Source organism: Pholcus phalangioides, unplaced genomic scaffold (genome assembly GCF_987345545.1).
Source record: "Pholcus phalangioides strain wild (caught in Gottingen) unplaced genomic scaffold, Ppha-v1.0 ptg000011l_1, whole genome shotgun sequence".
NCBI classification, from domain to species: domain Eukaryota; kingdom Metazoa; phylum Arthropoda; class Arachnida; order Araneae; family Pholcidae; genus Pholcus; species Pholcus phalangioides.
Window position 1 is genome coordinate 34228157 of NW_028301604.1, and position 13924 is coordinate 34242080.

Consider the following 13924-nt stretch of genomic DNA (forward strand, 5'->3'; position numbering starts at 1 on the left):
GGAGCTATGTCAGATTTGTGTTGGTGAAACTCAAGTGTGTTTGTGTGCCCAGCATTCAGTGTGTTTTGTGTTCAGTAGGTGGTGCTATCTATCTAAGGCTGCAACTAGATACTTTTTTAAATGGAGCAAGCATACATTTTGGCACCCCGTGTAATGTAGAAGAAGGAGTTATGAAGGGCGAATTTGGCGCCCCCTTTAGTCCAGAACCCGGGGAAACTAGACCCACCTGCTCTCCCTGCCACCCTAGTTGCAGCCCTGAATGTATCCTCCAAATTGGTTTTTTATGGATTTGAAATTTAATGTATACATATTTGTGTTGTAGGTCTGTGTGATTTTCGTGGCAACCAGAGCTTTTTTCAAAGGAATAGCCAACTCAAAATTAGAAAACTTTAGAAAATTGTATTTTTAACCCATCCCGGAGGATGAGTGAACCAAATTTTTATGCGTCCTTTCCCAAAATTTCAGGTATTTGACGCGTTATAGTGCGTCAATGGCATCCCTAACTGTTTGTAGGTCTATCGCTCTCTGTGGCGAGACTTTTTAACGGGGAGATCGACTCGCATTCGTGCCTTGAAGTTGGGAACCACAGAAAACCAACTTCTGCTGACCACACCTCCCACATGCTGCAGCAGGACTCCCAGACCAGACTTTTCATGGGCCCCTGCATATTGAATTTATAAGCTGAAAAACTAGGCTCCCTAGCTAGGCTGGAGCACTGTCACCCCCAAATTTGGGGAAGCCATGATTCTCTCCACTTCACAGGCGTAAACTTGTATCCGACCCATGGGCCCAAGCTCCCCAATATTTTTGAAGGCCTGCCTCGGGCCCCCCCCCCCTCAAAAATTTGTGTGAATGGTTTCCTCATTTTGCTATGATGAAAAAAAAATTTTTACCAAAAATTGTCCTAATTATGAATTAGATAATGTAAACAATCGGCTCAAAATTTTAGTTCTTTTAAATATTCTCGATGGTGTTTGGCTTTCTAGTTCCACACCAATAATTCTCATTTCTTCCCTGCCACTCAGTCCCTCCAGTTCCACCCTCTTCCGGTGAGAATCGTGCCAGAAGGCACGACTAAGAACGTTTCTTTGAATGGGGAGGGGTGTTTTCATGTTTGCATGGCCAAACTCAAGAGTGTCTCTTCTTTTGTTCACTGTGACCAAGGGAAAGGGGGGCCGTATGGCACCAACATGAAAGGAAGTTCAAAGATGTGTGGTGGAAAAGGCGGCAACACAAATAAAACATTAAGTGGGGGGGGGGGCTGAAAGATGCTGGTTGTCTCATATATACGGAACTCAAGCGAGTACGCAGGAGAGAAAAGGCGCATTACGTTGTTTTTTCGGAAATTATTAGGTTCCGGTACCTATGTGTGGTGGTGGTGGTGAGAATCAGAAGGTCAATAATATTGAAATCAAGATAAGAAAAATTATACTCTGTACAGAATAGTCACCGGAACCTAGGGTCTGAGGGCATTTAAGTCCCCCGTAAGAAATTTTGTAAGGGGACTGAGCCCCAATAATTTCTGAAAAAGCAATGCAATGCACCCTCCCTCTCCTTTGTATGTGCTTGAGTCGCGTATATATACATGGGAAAACCAACAACTTTTAGCCCACCTCCTCCCAATGTTTTCTTGAAAAATATTTGGGGAAAAATAGTACATTCTAAATATCCATTCACAATAGAGAACCGAACGGCCGATGCCAAAACATTTTTCGAGCCTCGTTGCAACAAAATTTGATTGAGGGGAATCAAATAAACAAGTTAATTATAATATTGATTTTTTTTTTTTTAAATGAAATAAAAAATAAACAGTTTTCAAAGGTTTAAGAGCCCCTTGGCCAAAACCTCGGCTCCTGAAGAACTTCAGAAGATCATGGTGATTTTATAGTTGATTTTTTATTGTATATAATGATCCACCCATTTACGAATGTTGATTATTGTGAAAAAAAATTTTTTTTTTCGGCCGCAACCCGTTCTCCGGGTATGCTTCGATATCTCTCTGAGATGTGAAGCGGGCTGTGTCCGGTCTTCAAAGGTCGAAGGAGCCCCTAGGTAAGGCTGGAACTAGGGGGCAGCTGCACAGGGCAGCAAAATTTAGGGGGGGAGCAGCAATTTTAGTTAGGAACAAAGAACACCGTTATAAAATTATCGAATTTTTAAAGTTGTGGGGGCGGCAAAATAATGTTTACCCCTGGCTTCAAAGATCCTAGTTACGCTCCCATTCCCACCTTCAAGTTTTCTTCACGTCTGGTTGGTTTTTTCGAAGATGAGAAACAAAACTAAAACAAATTCAATAAAAAAACTGCCACTCAACAATCATTGTAAAGAAGGCCTACTATACATTATCAGTGTGGGGGGGGGGGGCTATAAGTTGGTTACAAGACTCATTTATTCATAAGAAACATATTGCTTCAAATTAAAAATAATTTCTGCAATTTAAAAAGTAAAAATTACTTAAGGACCTTCAATTACCCAAGGAAGCAGGTTGGCCACCCCTTCATAAACAGTGAAATGCATGCACACAGGGCCGCAACTAAGGAGGTGCAAGCGGCTCTGTTGTTCCAGGCACGGGCTAGAGGGGGGCGCAAATTTCACTCTTTAACCTCTCCTTCAACATTATGATGGGCGCCAAAATGCATGCTTACTCTGGCTGACCAAGCATCTGGTTGTGGTCCTGCATGCACAATATGGGTAGCCTATATAAGTAATGCAAAATGTATCTATTTAGAATTCAACAAATCATAAATAGCCAGTCCTTTGTATAACGTCACTCGGGCAAATAAAAATGACCATAAGCGGTGACAACTTGATAACGATTTGTGTAATGTATGCTTGATGACGTTAATAGTGTTGACGTTACAATGAGGTCTTTATTGTACTTTGTCGAGCCTATCTCACTGCCATCCTTATATAAGATTTTAAATTGAAAATTAATTTTAAAAAATTATGTATTGATAGATTATCTTTCTATGTTTAGCGTGACCTTTTTCTTTTATGAACAGAATCGCCGACCCCTCCCCCTTCACTTGTTAAATGGTGGGTGGTGGGAACTGGTCGATGGGTCTATATATCACTTCCTGTATAATCTCCTTCCTCATTATGTGTACAGTATACCCCTCTGGAAAGGTCATTTACGGCATCCTTTCAGCGGCGCTTTGACCATTGAAGTAGCATGACGTCCCTACAACTGCCCCGGAGCAAGGCGGAGTATACATAAAAACACACATGCAGGCGAATTCCAAAAAAAAAGGTTGGTCAAAGCAAATTTGTGTGAAATTTTAAGTCATAGATACTGCCATCCAAGGCCGTAGCGGTGGAGGAGGTCTACCAAAATGGGAGAAAATGTCTGAAAAAAGGGGAAAAGATGGCCAAATCTATTGTTTTACCACTTTGTTCCCCCTCTAAACGAAATATCTGGCTACGAGCCTGCCACCATCTATGCCTAAGTCCTAAGGTCGATCGTATCAAAGCTCAACTTGTAGCAGATCATCAGTATTTCTTGGCAAGTAGTAGTTCATTAATAGTTTCTCCAATTTTGGGGGCATTTCGCGAGTACATGAAAGGCTTATACAGATATTCTTGAGGCCAAAAGCTTTTACGACAAACATTGTTTGAAACAAGAATTACTGTTGAAATCCAAAGTACAGTAGAACCTCGATTATTCGAGGGTGGATTATCCGGAGTTCAAAAATTACAAAACTACGGAAGGTGAAACTATGGAACTATGAAAAGAGAGCCGAGCATGAAATTATTGCTCAGACAACTCAAGGTGTTGGGGTAATATTATTTGGTGATGATGATTAGAAGAATGGGAACAGAGTATTATTATTATGAATATATTATTATGATCAGAGATAGTGTTTCCCAAAGTGGGCAATATTGCCCCTTGGGGGTGATGGAAAGGTCCAGGGGGCAATGAGAGAAAAAAGTTTGGGAAACTGGAGAAACACCTCTTTCTCATGTTGAAAGTCCCACTGCAGTGAAGTAGGAAATTCTTTTTGTCATCCTGTGATTTACCAATTTAGCAGTCACATGCGGAGAATGTTTGGTGCCAATACCGATTTTCTAGTCACCGTGATGGCCTGGAGCCTGGGATTTGTCAAGCTCTGGCATATAGGGACAGGGTTTGTATCCTCCTTGAAAATCCTTGGGAAAAAGTTCATTTTCAAGTCTTTAAAAGTCCTTAAAAATCATTGCAGTCCTTCAAAAACATTATAATCATTTTCAAGTGCTTTTAAGTGCTTGAAGTTTTTTACGTGAATTTTTTCCATCAATTTTTGTCTTACCCCTCTCCATTTAAACTATGTTCTGCTGAGATGAAAACGAGCGGAACAACAACTATGAGTTACGGTTGTCAAAGTGTGCGTCGTGGCTTTTAGGGGCGTAGCTGTTTTGTCAGGGGCAAGGCCGTAACTGGGATTTTTGCCACCCTCACCATTTTAAAATTTGATAATGTTTAAATGGCGTGCTTTGTTTCCACCTGAAATTTGCCGCCCCTTAAATTTTGCTGCCCAGGGCAATTGCCCCCTCTAGTTCCGGCCCTGGTCAGGGGCGTCGCGACGAGCTGGCGATATCAATTTGTATACTTATTTATTCTTTTCTTGTGGTTTTTTTATAAGTAAAAATATCTACCAAATTATTCTGGGGAGCCACAGATGAACCATGAACTGGGCAAAACTGGGCAGCTGGTAACATAATGCTGAAAACCACTGAGTTATAGGACAATGTTCAAAACAGAATATATGATCACGCATACCTGAGGTATTTCTCAACTTTGAAAGGTGTTGCCTATAATCTGACAAAAAAACACTGCGCTTAAGATTTTGCTGCGAAATTATTTCAAACTTAAATTTATGAATGACAGTTGCATACGGGGCCGCAACTAGATGCTTGGTCAGCCATGGGAAGTAGGCATTTTGATGCCCCTTTTGTAATGTTGAAGGAGAGGTTAAAGTGAAATTGGTGCACCCTCTAGTCCAGCGCTAGAGATATCAGACCCCACTGCTCTCCACTAGTTGTGGCCCTGATAAAATTGTCTACAGTTTTCTTAAAACTCTTCCAGATATAGCACTAATCGTTCTGCACGTACATCACAGATTTCGGCATATTTTGCTTTGGGGATTGTAAGAAACATTAGAATCAAGTATCATTGTAAATAATTGTCTAAAATTTATTTTATTGTAGTAAATACTAGGGAAACAACGTAACTATACCCAAAATGAAAAGCGACCAACAACCAGATGCATTTCGGAACTGCATAAAGTTCCTTCTTCAGTAGCAAAGAAAAATTAAAAGATAAATATTTAGGATAAACATCATTTCAACTCTGTCTTGAACAGCGAGTAACTCCTGCTGTAAGGAGTATTTATCTTTTCATTTTTCTTTGCTACTGAAAGAAGGAACTTCATACAATTCTGAAATGCGTCTAGCTGTTGTTCCATGGGCAGAGATACGGGGAGGGGGGGCATGGGAGGCATTGCCCCCCAGCTTCAAAAGGGAAGTTGACTGATCTAATGTATATATGCATTATGAATGAATTGACATCATCATTGTGCCCCCCCAGACTTCCAAGTCTATTCCACCTATGTGTTGTTCGCTTCTCACTTTGGGTATAGTTACGTTGTTTCCCTCTAGTATATTGTCTCACTCAAAAAATTTTTCATTTCTATTTACTGTAGTATTTTCGAAAGAATTCATAGTTATTGTAAGTACCATCAGAATTCAGTATCATCTGTATACAGGGTGTCCTTTAATTGCTAATAGGTCCTTTATCTCATCAACCGTCCATCGTAGAGGAACGATTATAATTTGAAAAATGCTTGAAAGTCTTTAAAAATTACAACATTAAAATTACAAAAATACAATGTGCCAAAAAATAAAAAATCTAAATTTTTATACTATTCCCCTACTTTTAACTTCCAATTAGAAAGTTGTTGCCCTGTCTCTCTTGATGCCAAAAAATTCCATGTTTTCTGAGTGCAATATTCACAGAGATATTCAAATTCAAAAAACGGAGGAAACTTTGGAAAGAACAGCGTTAAATGGGGAAAAACTATTTTACCCGCATTTAACATTGTTCTTTCTGAAAAAACTGCTTTTTTTTTTTGAATAGAGCTGAGCTCAATGCTGTATTGACTTTTTGCTTGGATGTAGAAACCGAACAACAAAACACAATTTTTTTGTTTAAGCTTTTAAATAACGCATTTTTTTATTTCAAATCTTTATGAGAACATGTTTAAAACTGATCAAAAATATCATAAGAATGTTTGAGATTTAAGAAACAGTAATATTATGTCAATCTTAGCTCTGTGTTTGAGTAATTTTCTTGATTTTAATTTTATGAAATACGATTTTAAATTACGAAGTTTTTTACTTCTGATTTTGATTTCCCTAGGGAAATTTTTTACGGAAGGGCAGAGAAAGGTCATGTTCAATTAAGTTTCAGTTATACGATTTTTGCATTTATGTGACGCTACGACCCATGGTTTCGGCGGCGTGATTGAATCTTTGTTTATATAGCTCGCATATAAATGAGGTTATGTTGTATGTGTGGGACCTGAGCCCCCTCAACATTTTCAATAACTTTACGCCTATGCTCCACTTCCCAAGTGAATTCAAAATAATCAATTAAATTGCATATTATTGCAAATCAGTTCTGAGCATTTGTCAGACCAGACATGGCCTGGGCTCTGTCCCTTCCGGGATATAATCCCTTCACCTGTGTGGGTTGGGCATCTAGCAAGCACTTTCTAACAAATGCTATTTTTATATCATACAAGCAAAAAGACTACTCTTGTATGATAATGATGTGGTGCTTGTTCCAAGAAATAAAAAGTTTAGTTTTTATTTTGCACTAAACACAGTATTTACATTTGGAGGGGGCAAGCACAAAAAATCCAGGCATGGGATTCAGTGAAAGAAGTTAGCTTGGAGCGGGGATACCAAGATGTGGGGTCCCAGAATCAAGGGTGACTCCTGGCAAAAATGTTAACAGTGTGAGACATAGTTTTGGCGGCACTCTGGTGTATTAGCTATAACATGACCCAGAGACCATCCCGCTGTATTCCTCAGCTAGATAAAATGCATAATTTTTTTTTCTGCGAATCATTTATAGTTTGATTTTTACTGACACATAGGTGCCGGAACCTTCTGGCTGAGACCATTTCAGAACCTCCCTCAATATATTTTGTGAGGGGGGCTGATCGCTCTTCAATAATTAATGAATATAAATGCAATGCAATGTCTCCCCCCCCCCCCCCAGTATACAGGCTCAAGTCCTGTATATGTGGGATGGTTAACAACTTTCAATCCCCTCAATGTTTTTTTCATGTTGGTGACTCTGATAGACAAAACATTTTTTGCTTTCATTCACTGAGAAGATGAATACGCAAGTGAGAAAAATAAAAGAAACTCCATTTACATGCTTCCTCTTGCAGTTTCACTTTGACTGGGTTTGTGCTATATATTTGAAAGAAGACAGAGAAAAGTGTATGGATTTCCTGACTACAATTTTTCAAAATTGCTCTTAAGCCCTGAAATCATGCATGGTCAAGGCAGCCCGCTCACTTCCAAACAACAATACTTTGCCTACATCTCTATGAAGTGTTTTTTGTTAACTGTTGATCTTTCAGGGCAGAGCTCCTAGAAACACCTTTCTTCAGACAACCAAATGCTCATTTTGTTTTGAGGTACTCTCGTAGAGCTTTGTTTGAGGCACCTACTGAAAAATTTAGCTACGATATGAAATCCTATTGTGGGAAGACCACTGAGAATAGGAAGTAATGGCTAGATTTTGAGCATATATAGGTAGGTGCCTTGGCTAGAATTACTAATGCCAGTGTCTAGACAAAAAGATGTAAAGCATCTCTGAGACCTTAAACAACCAAGATCAAACATAACAGTTATAGAATTGGGACGAGTAGTTTCTTGAAGATAAGTAAAATGAAAGAAAAGTTATGCTCTAATAGGGCCAATAGCTCCTTAGAGACAGAGAATGGGAAGAGCAAATGGCAGCAATCTATATTATGTGATAATTAAAACAGCCTAGTTGATAGATCTATATATTTAGTGTTTTTTTAAAAAAAAGTGACTCTCAGATTCACCTTTTTTGCATGTTGTGGTTCATAACAATCAACTGTTTGCCTCATACAGTAGAGCAGTGAGTCAGAGAAATCATCCCTGGAATAAGTCATGACTGATGCCTTTTTTATCTTGTGACACCAATAGCAGTCATATAATTACTTATCAAATGAAATACTTCACTCATCATTCAATTATGATTCACTTGAAATTCGCTGACTCAGGACCCTTACCAGATTTTTTGTAAAAATCCTTCACTTTGATATTGATGTACCTGATATTCTTAACCTCATTACTTTTTATTGTCTTTGAATCAATCTTAGAAGCTGTAATCTTTTTTATGTTCTCCTGTATCATTCAAATATATTAAAAAATTTTCCATTGTATCAATTTTTTAAAAGCAATAATAATGTATATTTTTAAGTTTTTAATCTTATTTTAATTTTATATATTCCTATATTTTCATCTTATCTTGTGTTAATTTTTTGTAAACTGTAACTGTGCTTTAGTCTGTAATTTGTAATTTTTTTTTAAATAAATAAATATTGGGTTTCCGGCCATATTCCCAGGAGCTCTCCTCTGCTTCTTTTTCTTGATAGGGTATTGCAGATGGGAGCAGCCTCCTTTTTCAATTTGCATGGCATATATCATTTGTAGGTATCTTATAATGTACAATTACACGTGTCTCAGTACTGAACAGAATCGTATGAGTTACCATACTTTTTCCCCAATTCTGTTCTAGAAACACTTAGATTCTTCGCAGGATATTTCTTCACTTCTTCATGATATAAAACTCATGATCTTCTGCTTGGTGTCAGGGTAATAGGCAAAATTGCCTAAGCTGTTCCTTCTGGAACACTAACGAATGGTGATAATAAGTATGAACAACTTACCGACTTTGAACTTGTACATCATATTTCTTTCAGAAATAATTCTGAAATCATTCAAGTACAGTAGAGCATCTGTTAACAGTCAGCTCTCTGATGCGGTCACACCTTTTTTACAGACAAATTTTTTTTGTCCCCCGCCCGTGTCTGCAAAAGAGGGGTTTTACTGCACTCTACATCAGCATGATAGGGTGAAGTTGTTCTTGTGTATGGAACTTGATCTTGAAGGATATGTAAATCCGAAGACAGTCCTTGCTGATTACAAATAGCAGTTTTTTGTGATTCAGATTTAGAAGGCAAGTTATAGATAGTTGCAATAATGTAGAACTCAGTTCTTTTTTCTGAGATTTCTAAGTTTCCACACTTGATGATGCAGAATAATCAGAGCTGGTGAAGGGGCTAAATTTGAATTTGTCGTTGCAAAAGTTTAACCACAGAATTTTTTCACACACCACAATGTATAGAGTGAAACACAAAAAATTAGCTGATTTTCTTGTTTTTATTCAGACCTTTAAATTACATCATATACAAATTATTGGAATCTGTAATATGTTTATAATTGCATGAGTTTTGTATTTTTTATGTGTTGGAAGTTTACTCTTTGTAGTGTTATGAAACCTGATACTTTTGATAGTCTTGGTTTATTTGTATCAGACAAAGAAGGCATTTTTTATTTAGATTCAAAATCAAAAGTTGGCCAAGTTGATTCCGATGTTACCCATATTCAGAATTCAGAATTTGTTAGTGATGAGTATCAAAAAAGCAACATATTATCATTGGAAGATATAAAACAAGGAATGAAGATGCTGGGTGTTACAGAGAAGCATTTTAAGGGTGGTAAGTGCTATAAAAAAAATTATAAGCTCTGAAAATGTATTTTCAAGGGTATAATGTATTATACTTTAACTTCTTTATCCATTTTAAATTCACCTATGTACATTTTCAAGTGAAATTATCAGGATCCTTTTAATTTTACTAATATTTAATGTTTTTTTAGAAGGTTTTTATACAAAAAAATTTTGTCACTGAAAGTGGATGAAGGAAAGTTTGTTCTCACCTAAATAAAAATAAGAACTCATCTTTATTTTTTAAGATTTTTTTTTCTTTGTCTGTGATTTTTACTCAGAAAATGTTTTTTCTAAGCTTTATGTGTGTGTTTGTGGTCACACATATAGGTGCATGAAAATACCTTAGCATACACAAAATTACCAAGCACAGCATTAGTGTATTATAATAGCACATTGTCACACTACACACAGAAAAAACTAATACGAATGCCACCACTAGCACGACCAAAAGTTGACTGTTTGACTGCGAATTGATCAATAAAATCAAAATTGTTATTTAGTTTAGGAATATTAGCCGTATTTAGATGCCATGTTTCAACCAAACAAAATGCTTCATACGAGAACAAATCGTTCCAAAATTTAGGAAATATGCCTTTGTTATTTAGGCCCTCGACATTGTAAAAAATCAACGATTTCACATCAAAATTACTTACTGTATTAGATTTTTCATTATCGACCTCTTTCCTGGTTATGAGGGATTCACTAATGTTAAACTGGCTGAACATTCACTGTGGCATTGGATTCAGAAGATCCGCTGCCGGGCCGTTCAATTCAAGTGACAGTGTCACTGTCATGATCATATTTATAAATCTGATCACCACAGAAAAGAGATTTCCTTTTTAGTTTTGATCGGTTTTGGAGCAGCGAAGTTTTTTGAGCATGGGAGGTAAACTTACTAATGATCAAACGTGGGCCACCGTTTCTTGATTTTCCCACACGATGCACTCTGTCCATCACGATGTCACTTATTCCTAGATGGTCGACACAGATCTTCTTAATTTTGAGTTCCAAATCATTTACTGTTTCATTTTCCTCCTCTGCGATGCCGGAATACACCAGATTATCTCATCTCGAACGATCCTCCAAATCCAATCTTAGACATCAGATTATCGTAATTCGTCGATGGTTTGGCAGCAGCAATCGCTGGATCAACATGAGAATTTTCTAATGCCTTTATTCTTTCATCCATGCACCTGATTGTAGATTCAACCTCCTCCAATCTTGACTGTATATTTCCGGTATTCTTCTCAATTCTCATCAGGTTTTCGACAAAGTCCATGTGTAATGACAGCAGCAGCCTTATGCCCTTATAATATCAAAAGCCTCATCTGATTGCTCTTGCAAGTTTTTCATCTCTTCCATGTAACGCTTGCTTTTTTTCAAATTAGAGTCCACAAGTTGTCGTGGGGAACGATCTTTTCGTTTTATGCCGGTGCTTGAACATGGAGTCACTTGATCCGGATTTACTGTCTGCAAAGATACATTCATTAGGCGCTCAGACCTGTTATCACGCGCCCGCTGCAACACCAGACAATTAGCACATTTCCATCTTGCTTTTTCACTTGAAGGCATAGACGCATTCGGGACAGGATCAGCACAAGCATTGTGGAAAGATGACCAGCATGAGATACATTTTATATCATCCTTTAACTCAACATCATCAAACTCACATTTTCCGCATATAATTTTAGCCATTCTTCAGAACTCGAGGGTCAAATAAAATCAAGTAAAAAACAACCAAATAAATAGATTAATAATAATCAAATAAAAATCGAGGTATTTTAGGTTTAGTGCGGAGCCGATGTTTAGTGTGTGTTATCGCTACGGATAAGATCATTGCCACCTCTTGCACCTTGTATATTTTGCAAGTTTTCTATATAAACACAGAAAAAACTAATTAGAACATCGTTCATTAGGTGGTGAAATAAAGTTTAAGGACAATATAAACACCATTATACAGTAAAACCTGTCTTCAACAGAATCGCAAGGGGCCAAGATTTTTTTTTTTGTCCCATTGAACACAGGTTTCCACTTGATAGAGTTTCAGTTGACATAACAAGGAGAATTATGTAACATTCTCAAAAAAATAGAAATAAATTAAAAAACTATATGAAAATAAAGTAAATAATTTAAAAATAAAGTAATTGTTATTAAATAATAATTAATCATTAAATATATATCACTTGATATACATTATTTATTAAAAATACATACATACTTTATTTACTTCAACATAACATTATATGCAGTCCATTAACTATTCGCATCGCCAAATAGTGAGTAAAAAGCTGAAAACAGTATTGCAAATAACTTTTTATTTTTTCTCCAGTGGTTAATAACAGTTTTCTGTATGCAGTTCACACCCTTTGCTGCCTGACTTTTAGTAAATAATGTTATTGACATTTGTATGTAATGATAATTCAAGTTATTCTGTAGTGGTAAGTTCCCAAAATTTGGACAAGTGGAAAGCACCTGCAGAGTAATGAATCCTAAGAATGACTGCTATCTCCTCCTTTTCTCCAGATCAATTTTTAATTATTATTGCTCTTTTAAAAATATTTCAGAATTTAGTTTAATGAAGCAGAGATATTTTTCAACAGTGAGGAATTCAAGAAAAAGAGAAGCATGTGACTTCAGCTCTTGAAAGTTTGGGTTCAATTAAAAAAAGAAAAACGTGATGGTTCTGGTTACAAAGCTAAAGGTTTTATTTTTGAGAGATCACGACACTTTTGAATACATTTTCTGCAGGGTTTGAAAAAATTGAAAAAGAAATTCAGGCACCATCCTGATTTCTCAGAATTTTCATTATCCAAATTCATTTGTTTTACCACAAATAATTTTCTTGCTGCAGTTCTGCATACCACTCAAGGTTCAGATACAATTATGCAGAAGTGGGTGTGTTTGTGTGTGAAAAATTATTCCCTTGTTTTATGTCAATTTTATTAATCAAAGACATAGTTTAATGTGACCAAAAATGTATATTTAGACATAATGTAAGATGTACACATAAATGATGTAGATACATGTTTAATAAAAATTGTTTTTTCGGGTTCGAAGACCGTCGTCCGTTTGAGTTAGTTCTCAACGTTTCCCCAACACTAGTGGTTGGCATCATCAGGAGAATTGATAAACTGGATCAAAGTCTTTATCAAAAAAGTTATCAATTCTCCTGATGATGCCAACCACTAGTGTTGGGGAAACTTTGAGAACTAACTCAAACGGATGACGGTCTTCGAACCCGAAAAAACAATTTTTATCAAATGATGGCCGCGAAAACCTTATCAACTATATACATGTTTAAGTTACACATTTTGAGGTTGTGGAAAAAGGAAATTCAAATTTCCTCCCACATTTTGCACAAAAAACCTGCCCAGGCTGTAAGTAAACAATTATTCCCTTATTTTACCATATTGTATGGTCAATTTTATTAAACAAATACATAGTTTAATGTGCACCAAAAATGTATATTTAGACATAATGTAAGATTTACACATAAAGGATGTGCAGTACCCACAACTTTTAACCAAACGATGCCGATATCTTGGATTCTATTTATTGTAAAAGAAAAAGAAAGGTACCATTCTTCTTCGTTTAAGATCTTCTATAAGTGTATTAAGTTCATTTTTTCTTAAGGGGGCATCTAGATGTTGAAACTAGATCCAACTTTTGAAAGTTCAATGGTAACCCCATTTTTTTCTTCCATATTTAGATTTAGTATCTCAAGAAATGCCGAAATACCAAATTTCATCAATTTTGAACGAATGGTTAGTGAAATATAAATTATTGAAAAATGAGTGTCGTAATGTTAAATGGAAACATCTTGTTTTTGAGCATAATTGCTGAAATAATATTGGTATCTCATTAATTTTTATATTAAATGATAGATTCTAATGGGCCAAATATAATTTTATTACTCATTTTGAATTTGGCTTTTTTTAAAGTATGAATTATTAAAACATACTTTAAAAGTTTATGAATAGAAGCATACACCAATTTTTACTTCATTAGAATCAGCATAGTCGAAAACCCAACAGAATCAATTTTCATTCCAATCTGAACTCTATTTTGTGAGATATGAGTGATTATATGAAAATTACCACTTTTAGGGAC

At 36.4% G+C, this 13924-nt stretch overlaps 1 protein-coding gene across 1 annotated transcript in view; it reads left to right on the forward strand.

Moving 5' to 3' along the window:
* The window catches only part of Sap47 (Synapse-associated protein 47kD), a 163868-nt gene that overhangs the window by 134310 nt on the left and 15634 nt on the right, over positions 1 to 13924 (forward strand). The window contains exon 7 of the mRNA XM_089239499.1: positions 9645 to 9803. Coding sequence (XP_089095625.1) covers positions 9645 to 9803 — 159 coding nt within the window. The remainder of the gene's footprint in view (positions 1 to 9644; positions 9804 to 13924) is intronic.